Genomic DNA, 10224 nt, shown 5'->3' with positions numbered 1-10224 from the left:
ACCAAACAGCACCACACCATAGGAACAGGCTCAGGGGAAACCCTCACTGACTTGTAGGAAATCCCACAGCTGGAGGAGCATCACCTCAACCATGTCCAAGGCCTGAGGTGGGATCAGCTGGGTCAGGGCTCCTCCTTCCATGGGCTTCACGGCCTTGGCAGAACAATTAGAGCTGGACCAGTGGTGAAATCCCTCTGTGTGGGAGAGCAGAGGATGAGCAACTGCCCAGCCAGGCCTCAGGAGGGGGATGAGCTGCCTGCCTGGGTAAGCTGAGCCTACAGCAGCCCCCCTGCCTGTCCCTGTGCTGTGGCAGCCACACAGTGCTTGTTAAACAAGAGGGAAGAGCTTGATTTTTCTCCCAACATCTTTATTATAGTGTAATCAAAATCCATTTAAGTTCTGATTAAAAGGTTTAACTAACCCAAAAACCCCACACCTGTCAGCAGAACAGAGCTCTCCATCCCTAAACTCTCCCACAGAAGCACCTGTACCTGGTATGTGCAGAGCATCCCTGGTCCCACCTGTGCAGGGACCTGCTGCCACTGGCACTGCTGCCACTGGCATTGCCATCATCCTGCTGGCATTGCCATTGCTCTGCCCAGCACTTCTGCCTGCAGAAACAGAGCTGTCATGAGCCTAAAGCCAGTCTGATTCCTAAGGCAGGGCTTGTTCCTGGCCAGTGTTTCACATCATCAGGCTGCGTTTCACATCAGGGCTGTGGTGGGAAGGAAGTCACCTTAGCTGGGGTTAGTGGTGACATTTAAAGCAAACACTGTGTCACACTTTGCTCCTGCTGAACGTTCATGTGAGAGAAGGAGAAAATATACCAGTGGTTTTTAAGCAATGATCAAACTTCCTCTCAAACTTCACTCACAAATACACAGTTTCAATGAAACTGTCAGTCATTCAGTGCTCTTTTGTAACACTTTACTTTAAACCAGAAAACACTGTAAGGAGGAGGATTGATTCCAAGTTGTGAAGTTCTCACGAATTTCCCCAGTGCCAGAGGTTAAATAACACTGTGGATGGGAGAGGTGCTGCTGCTTCTCCCTGCCCCGAGTGAGCACAGAGCAGGGCCCCAGCTCTGCTGCTCCCCCCGAGCAGCACAACCAGCACCTCCCCTGCCCCGGGAATGCAGGGAGTATATTCTGTCACCTCCAGCATCCAGCAGCACAGGGATCCTCTTGTATTTGGCTTGCTGAGACAGTAAATGGGGAGTTAGAGCATTCCTGGTTTGAGGCCTTGGCGTGGGTAAGGGCTGGAGGTGCCAGCTGGGAGTCAAAGGCAACAGACTTTTGCAGCAACTGCTAATGGAAAATGGTGAGCCAGATGCAAAGGTGATGGGCACACTGTTCTCATCCAGGAACAAAAATCAGCTGCCCATGTGAGGTTTGGATTGCTCTGAACATGTTTATCCTGCACTCAAAAGCTCCTGAGCCAGCTGGAAAGCCCCATGGCCTCCTGTCATGTGGGGGATCCAGACCCATCCCATCTGTGTTCAGAGCACTCTCACCCTGCAGAGCCTCAGGGCTGCACACAGAGCTGTTCCCAACACGTGGGCACTGCCAGGCTGGGGCTCTGCTCCCCAGCCCCCAGAGCTGCCCCTCTGTGCTCAGCACAGCAGCAGTGTGGCTGGACAGCACGTGCTCTCAGCGCAGAGCAGCTGGCGAGGAGCAGGTCAGATACATGAGTCAGTGCACAGGCACCCCAAAACCAGAGGGCTCAGACACTCCCCAAAGGCAAAGGGGCTGCTGGGCAGTCCCTGAACGGGGGGAGCAGGAACAGAGGCGGCACAGGGCTGCAAATGTTCTCAGTCACTGAAGAGATCTGAGTTATGGTGTCTCCAAGCTTGGCACAACAGGACAAAAGGCAATGGGCGTGAACTGAAACACATCAAACCCTGGCTGAAGAGCTTTTCACTCTGAGGGTGACCAAGCACTGCACGGGTTGTCCAGGGAGGTGGTGGAGTCGCCATCCTCGGAGATATCCCAAGGGCATGTGGACACAGTCCTGGGCAACCAGCCTTGGGTGGCCCTGCATGAGCAGCAGGGCTGGACCAGATGATCCTGAGGCCCCTTCCAACCCCCACCAGTGGTTGCTGCAACCAGCAGGTCTAAGGACAAAGAGTAAATCCCTGAGGGCTTGAGTTAAGCAAGAAGATGGTGTGGGGCAGCAGGATGAGGCAGTGCAGGCCAGAAGGAAAGCAGCTGGTTGTCTGCAGGATGACCATGCAGGAGATTCCCTGCCTTACACTCCTGAAAGTCAACCTAAGGGTTATACACTCATGGAACCCTCTTTGTGTAGGCCTGAACGGGGCCCAGTCCAGCTACAGGATCAGGGAAAACTCCCAAACCCATAACCAGAGCCTTCAGTGCAGTGTAATTACTGAGGTTTCCTTTCAGCATCGTCACATGCTATGCTGGTGAGGAAAGGATTTCTCCAAGGCAGAATTTCTATCTAGGATGGAGTTTTGCACACAATGAATCACGTTTTCCCTCACAAACCGCCTGCCTAAGTAAAGAGGGAGTTTGTGCCAGCACTGGGAACCATAGGGTGGGAGAAATAATAATTAGAAAATGCAGTATTAAAAAAAATCTGCAAGATTAGAGCCTCCTTGTGCTTGCTCTAAGGGGTGTGTGGTAGGAATGGGAGATCTGAAACCTTTAACTACTTCTCATCCAAGGGCTGACATGGAAAATATGGATCTGAGGAAAAATCAGAGCCAGAACCTCACCAGCAACCTCTTCCCTGAGGAAATGCCAGCGCTGGGCCAGTCTGTGCTGCTGTGGAAGATGATGCTGATCCCAACTTCTAATTAGAGGGATGACATAAGGTCAAGTGTTCCTGAGCAGGATGTCTGCTGAGTTGTTGTAATGTCTGTGCACAGAGTCGGAAAAGGGTGGGGGAAGACTTGTTTCACAGCAGGGACTGGAAAGGAAGAGGAGAGACATGGCAAAGATCCAGCACAAGGAACTCAGATGCTCAGATACCACCACGGGAGAGGAGAGCACCCAGGGGGAGGAGCAGTGGGACAGCTGGGGCACCAGCTCTGGGTGACACAGGAGAACTGCACCCACAAGGAGCTGCCACTGCCCAGCTGGGCTGCTCAGGGTTCTCTGTGTCTCAGAAGATTCAGGATCTCAGGTTTGAGGAGCTTTCTCTCAGTTTAGTATTTCCCCATCCCCACACTCAGTATCAGCCTTTAGTAAACAAACCCAACACTGGAACATCAAACACATCTGGCAGGTTCCCAAAAGGAAGGTCACATTTGCTGGTCTTCATGGCTCTGTGCTGTCTCTGGGGATTTCAGGTCACTTGATCCCAAAGGACAATCACAACTAAGACCATCATGAACTGTCTGGTCTCACAGGAAGATTTTAAAAGCCAGGAACATTATTTTCATAAGACCAAAAATAATAAAGTTTCTCACAGCAGTGAGTGAGCTGAACTGTGCAGGCCTGGGAGGAACCAGGGATATCATTTAGTAGCTCCAGTGGAAAGATGAGAGAGGGGTAACGTGTAAACCTGCTGTGCTGAGAGCCAGGTGAGGATGGGACTGCAGGACTGACTTCAGCTGAAGTGAGAAACATTACTCAGACCATTCATCCACTAAAGGCATCACTGCCTGGAGTTATTCCCACCTGTAGTGAGAAATACCTGGGCAGTGGTATTCCAAGAGAAGAAGATGCTGTATTTGTACAGGAGTTTTCAGCAGGGATCATCAAGGAGGAACCAGATCTCTCCAGTTTCTGCAGACAGGGATGTCCCACCCAGAGCCTGCAGTGGCAGATGCTGATGGGGGGCTTTTGCCATGCTGGCTTTCTTCAGTGAGGTGCCCTTCTTCCCTGGATGAGGTAACAGGACATCCTTTGGGAGCAGGGTCCATACAGCCCTTCCTCTCTTCATGATGTCCCTAAGAAACCTGGAAGGCCTTGGAGATTTGCCTGCTAAGGAATGTCTGGACCAGGCACCTGCCTGCAGAGCTTCCTTTCCTCCTGATCAGGCTGTGACTGGAGAGGCAGTGGCTGCACCATGACAGGCTTTTAGCAGCTCCAGACAACCCAAATATATCTGGCCAGGGATGTCTTAAGGCAGGGGGGCCATAACCCTTCTCTTCTGTGACAGCCTCCAGCACATGGGGTAGGAAACTCTTATCCTGCCCCTGGAAGTGCTGAGTGAAGGCTCCCAAAGCCCACAGCACCTTGCCTTGCCTCCATAACTCCCACTGGGATACACAGGCAGCCCTCCAAGGAAGGGCTGAGTCACAGCACATCCTCCTCCTCCATCCTGGGTTCCTTGGACAGCCAGAGGAAATGGGGGCAGGTCCAGCACACCCCTCACCTGCCAGTTAACACAGCCACTTTGGGTGTGCAAAGCAGGGTACAGGGAGACACTGCACCCTTGTTTGAGCTGGGCCACAGGAGCCAGCAGAGCTGGAGGAAGGATATTTTGGGTAAGGGCTGTGTGTAAATGCCTACACAACCACAGAGTATCCAGAGGGACACAACCCTCCCATGCACAGAGGCACTCTTTCCAAGACAGGGAACAGGAGACACATCAAAATGAGACCAGGACACGAAAAACAGAGCACTGCTGCACTGTGGAGGTGTACTCAAAGCAGGAAATCTCCCCTAAGAGAAATCATGGAATCACAGAACGGTTTGGGTTGGAAGGGACCTTAAAGCTCATCTAGTTCCACCCCCTGCCATGGGCAGGGACACCTTCCACTAGACCTATAGTTTCAGGGAAAGAAGTGGCTTTAAATACCTCACAGCCAAGACTTTAAAAGCTCCCTGACTGCTAGGAAGTGCAAAATGAGGGACCCCTTGACGAGGGTCTCACCAGAGCCCTGGAAACAGGGGGTGTATGGGCCCTGTCAGGGGGTGCAGCACAGGCTGCCCTGAGCTCACTGAGCTGGGCAAGGAGCTGGGCTGAGCACCCCCAGCAGAGCTCTGGCCAGAGCTGGACTCAGCAGAGCTGTGAGAGCCTCACACTGGGACTGGAGAGCCCTGAGCCTTGGCAGAGCCCAGAGCTCTCTGTCCCCGGGCTCACAGCCACACAACCTGAGCAGTCCCAGAGTCACAGGATACTCTGAGCTGGAAGGACCCACGAGGATCATGGGAGTCCAACTCCTTCGTGAATGCCCACACAGGGCACTGTTTGCTTTGGAAAACAATGCAGATGAGACTGCACAAGCACCCTGTTTCTGTGCTGAACACCTCCTCTGGTGCTGCAGTGGGGCTGAATCCAAGCTCTCCCAAAGGGAAAAGAACAAATATCCTCTGAACCCAGACAAGCTGCTGCTCAGTTTTCAGTGCGTGACTTTACAAGACAATCCTCCACTTTGTGTTTGATCAGCTTGAAGGCTGAAGCACAAAAAGTCCAAAACACCCTTTAGCCAAATGCACCTCAGCATTGTGCCTCTGAACCTCCTCAGGGGCTGGCCCTGTGAGCCAGCACAGAAGGAGACATTCACCCCCAAACCATTCAGGAGCTGCTTCCTTGGTGACATGGAGGGCTGGTTTAGTGAGGCACTGATGGGTTTCACCTTTAGCTTCCAAAATAATCATTAGCATGTTATACAAACACAGTGTAAGGGAAGAGGAAAGTGGAAAAATAATGCTTAAAAACACTTGCCTTTAAAAATTCAGCCCCTCTCATGTTACCAAAATCTATTTAAAGTGATGTGGCAGTTGCTGGCTCTGAGAAGCCTTTGGTCCTAAAGCATTAGGATTCTGTATGTTCTTCTGGCCAAGATCTCCAGCTCTTTCACTGTATTTAGTCCTGCTTCTCTCCTTTGTGTTTCCAAGGGTAGATCAGCTCTCCAAGGAACAGCTTCTTGCAGAGAGATGCCCAGGAGTCCTTGGGGTAACAGCTGTAGGTGGGCAGCCTGTATGTCTGTACAACAGCACCATAGGAGAGAGGGTTGATCTGTGGAAGAAAGAGGGGCAGGAGAAAGGAAAACATGTGGTGAGAGGCTCAGGCAGCTGAGGAGGGCAAGTGCAGCTTCTGCACAGCACCAGCCTTTGCTAAAACATCAGTCCTGCTGCTCACAAAGCATCAGAATCCCTCCCTGCCTTGGTAAGGCTGTTTGTCCTTCCACAACATCCCCAAACGTGACCAAATGGAGCTTGGTAAGGGATGTCATTGAACTCTTCTCCAAGCAGAGAGGCAGCACAAGTGCTGGTGCAATGACAGTTACACATATCACACACAGGTTGGGACTGTCCCCTCCTGTGTGATGGGATGGCAGTGGCTGCAGAGACAGTGATAGAATCACAGAGGCATGGAATTGTTTAGGTTGGAAAAGACCTTTAAGGTCACTGAGTCCAACCCTTAACCCAGCACTGCCCAGGCCACCACTAACCCATGTCCCCAAGTGCCACATCCACACAGCCTTTAAATCCCTCCAGGGATGGGGACTCCACCACTGCCCTGGGCAGCTGTGCCAGGGCCTGACCAGCCTTTTAGAGAAGAAATTTTCCTTAATATCTAATCTAAACTTACCTAATTATACCCCCCATGGATGGGGGATGCACTGGGTCTCTCAGGAACTCTTCTGGAATGGGCCAGTGAAGCCATACCTTACATGAGCCCTCAGCCTACAGCTGTGCTTTAAGTTAAACCTGATATCACCCAGTGGAACTGAGCCCAGGACAGCATCACACTCCAAAATAATTACCACTACTATTTTCCCCACTTTCCCCAATTTTACCTATTGGAAATTACCATTTTCAATTAAATCTCCTTGGCTGAGTTCATCTTTTTAAATTTGATTTCAATCACCATCCTAACCCGTGCCTACAAAAGCTCTGATTATGGTCACAAGTTGCTGTATTGACTTTTTGGAAAGGAGGGCAGACAGAGGCTTTAGCTGGATGAGGGGTGACAGAAGTACATCAGACCTTGGAAAAGCTCATTCCACTGCTTTCAGGGCAGGAGACAGGTGAAGTCCATGGGATGGATCCAATGCAGCCAAGATCTGACACATCTAAAGGCTGCACAGCAATAGGTTGTCTCCAAAAGAGCAAAAAGCTTGCACAGAAATGGTGGGGCTCAGAAAACAGATCATGAGAGATGCCAAGGGAAGGGACTTACAAAGTTAGAGGAAGCTTGGACACTGGGGAGAAGTGGAAGGACATCCTCTAGTGAAAGGGTCCAGCTCTGCTGGAACCAACCAAGCAGCTCCATGAAAGAGGACTCTCATTCACAGCAGAAAATCCAGCCACAAAAAGGAAAGAGAGACAGCAAAAACCACACAGAGAGTCACCACTTGGTCAAAAGGTGAATATTTCCACTGAGAAGTACCCAATTTTCTGGGACTGTGCCTGTACCACCAGCTTGCTTCAGCTTTCTGGTGCTCACAGAGCAAGGGAGTGAACTACAGGGATGGAGCTCTGGGAAAGGGTGGTTGAGCAAAAGGTTCATTAGAATTAATCCTGGAGACCTTTGTCAAATTAGTTTCAAAGTACAACATTGCTGAAGCAGAAGGGGAAAATGCTAGTACACAGAGGCATCCCTAGGAAGTTTAGGAAAAAGGCCAGGGCTGCAGCTTGCAGGGGGAAAAAAAAAGAAAAAAGAAAAAAAAAAGAAAAAAAAAGCCAAAGAAACCTGCTCCCAGAACAAACAGCAGTAAAACCTGAGTAGTTTCTGCCCATTCCCTCCCTATAGGCAAACCAGTCTGTTCTAAGTGCAAACATGCTGGGGGAGGACAGGAACTGCTGCTCTGCAAGGGACAGACACAGTGTGTGTTCCTTTGACTATTGGCTCCGTGGGCTGGAAGGTTTGGACACAACATTTCTTGTTAAGAAGCATCTCCAGGCAGAGTGTGGATACCAACACTTCCCTACTAAAACATATCCAGGGATGGGGCTACACCCAGAGCAATACATTCCCTGCCTGTCCTGTTAAAAATGGAAACATGAGGCAAACCCCATGCATAAGTGAGGTGCCAACATGAGTTACCCTTATGCAAATCCTGCAGTTCAAAGCTATGATATTCCCTGCTGGAATATCCATCCCTCCTCTCATAATGGAGCTGTTCCCTTTCCCTTCCTCTTCTGCTTAACCCTTTTCAAAGCAATTGCTGAGAAAGGTGACACTTCCAGCAGCAGGATGGATCAAACTCATCATGTCCTAGAATCATAAAATCAGAGAATTCAAGACTGGTTTGGGTGGGAAGGGACCTTAACACTCATCCAATTCCTCCCCCTGCCATGGGCAGGGACACCTTCCACTAGCCCAGGTTGCTCCAAGCCCTGTCCAACCTGGCCTTGGACACTTCCAGGGCTGGGGCAGCCACAGCTTCTCTGGGCAACCACCTCTCTGGGCTTCTCTCACCACCCTCACAGGGGAGAATTTCTTCCCAATATCCCATCCAAACCTGCCCTCCTTCAGCTTAAGGCCAGTCTTTCCCTGGGCTATCAGTTCAGCTGAGCCACACTGCCAGAATTATTTCTTCTTATGCATCCAAAAGAAATTATTTTAAATACTAATGAAAACACTGACCTATGTAAGAATTCTTGGAGAATATTAAGTAGTATTTGGAATGGAAATATCATTCCCTGCCCTCCATCCCCCCTGTGTCTGGACTTTGCATTCCAGTGGCACTATCTTAAAAATCAAAAATAATCACTTGGCTGAACCACGAGCTGGATGGGAATGCTCAGACCCAGAATTATTGATTCCTAATCCATTACCAGTGTCCCAAAGGACAGCTCTGAATGTATCACTCACCTACAGCTTCAATTATTTTGAGCATAGCTCCATGCAAACAGCCTTATTTCCATCAAGTAGAGCTCCAAGAGAGATACAGGGAGAGAGGGCAAAGCCACTGTGAAAATTCTAGAAAGGCACATCACCTTGCACAATAAATAAGAATTTTAACATGTCTTTAAAAATAAGCTTTTTAGATCGTCCTCTCCAAAGGCCTATCAGAAAGTGGGATATTCAGCAGGATTTCTAACACAAGCCCATTTTTCATTTCCACCAGCACAAAGAGAGTGAAAAAAGTGCCTTTCCTGACTCTCTGCTCATTATTATTTGAACAGAAGGCTGGGACAGACATCCACTGCAGCACTTCCACCTCTCCCTCTGGAGAGCCCATCCAGCTCATCCACACACAGGCTGATGCCAAAGCTCCTGTGCCTCATCTCTGGTCTCTGGGTTCTTTTTTAGGGAGGTCTCTGGCCATGGAGGATGATGGATTTTGGTTCCTACACCACTATCCTACTGAAAGACAGGAACTGGGAATACAGCATGTTCAGGGAATGCTAGATTTGCCCTGGAAGACATCTGTTGAAGGGATTCCCTCTGGGATTGCTGCTAGCTGCTATGCTGTTCCCTGCTAGGCTGACCTTTTGAAACAGGGCTGGACCCAAGATGGAAAAAGCAAAAGAACTGGGAAGCTGCAGTTAATTCCTTCCCACACACTCCCCCAGTGTCCAAGTGTTTTATAAGTGCTTTGCTACTTGCAGCCTCTCCTCTTAGGATGCAGAGAGTAAGCAAAGTCACCCTGGGATATGGCTGTATTCCTGCTGGGTCAGGAAATGGAAAATTCACTCCTGAACCATAAGGAGAACTTCCTTGCTACCATCACCTCATTGCTTTTCAGAAACTAATTTCCTTCAGTATCTGTGATGTCAGAAATGCAGGGTTACAGAAGCACAGGTGAGCTCTGCCTATGCACCTTCCCAGAGCAATTCAGGGGAAAGAGGAGGCCCTTCCCTTTCTCCAGGCTCAGGTTCTCATCCTGTCGGCATTGTGGAGCAGCCAAGGCTTTTTCCCACAGCTGGAGGGGAGGACCTTTCCTGATGCTTCATTCTGGATGGTTTAACTGCCTCCTTTTGCTCCTCTCAGTGTTCAGCAATTACCAAGGGGAAGCTGCCAGAGCCAGGAGGTGACAATGACATCAGGTCTCAATCCCAGAAGTGTCACGGCTCCATGTTTCTCCTGCCTTCCCTTCTCCTGCATTTCACTTCCCACCATGCAGGACCACTGCATTTTCTCCAGAGGACTCAAGCAGGGCATCAAAAACACAGAGAGCACAGCCAGCCATGGCAACAGGAAATGATTTCCTTCATTTTGGTGTTTTACAGCTGATGTATTTTAAGTGGAGCCTTTCAGTGGGAGCAGCTACAGGAGAGGGAAGGACTGTGGGGTCACAGAATCACAGAACATGCTGAGTTGGAAGGGCCCCAGCAGGATCAAGTCCAACTCCTGGCC

At 50.1% G+C, this 10224-nt stretch overlaps 1 protein-coding gene across 2 annotated transcripts in view; it reads right to left on the bottom strand.

Annotated features, from left to right (window-relative positions):
• Nucleotides 1-910: 910 nt before the first annotated feature.
• PIGQ (phosphatidylinositol glycan anchor biosynthesis class Q) overlaps nucleotides 911-10224 on the bottom strand; it is a 36653-nt gene continuing 27339 nt past the window's right edge. For both annotated transcript variants that reach the window (XM_018067562.1, XM_008929582.2), the window contains one exon: nucleotides 911-5931. In XM_018067562.1, coding sequence (XP_017923051.1) covers nucleotides 5779-5931 — 153 coding nt within the window. In that variant the 3' untranslated portion in view covers nucleotides 911-5778. The remainder of the gene's footprint in view (nucleotides 5932-10224) is intronic.

Source organism: Manacus vitellinus, unplaced genomic scaffold (assembly GCF_001715985.3).
Source record: "Manacus vitellinus isolate BGI_N305 unplaced genomic scaffold, ASM171598v3 scaffold_12_pilon, whole genome shotgun sequence".
Classification (NCBI taxonomy): Eukaryota; Metazoa; Chordata; class Aves; order Passeriformes; family Pipridae; genus Manacus; species Manacus vitellinus.
The sequence above is the reverse complement of the archived record's forward strand: the minus strand, read 5'-3'. Positions and strand labels throughout refer to the sequence as shown.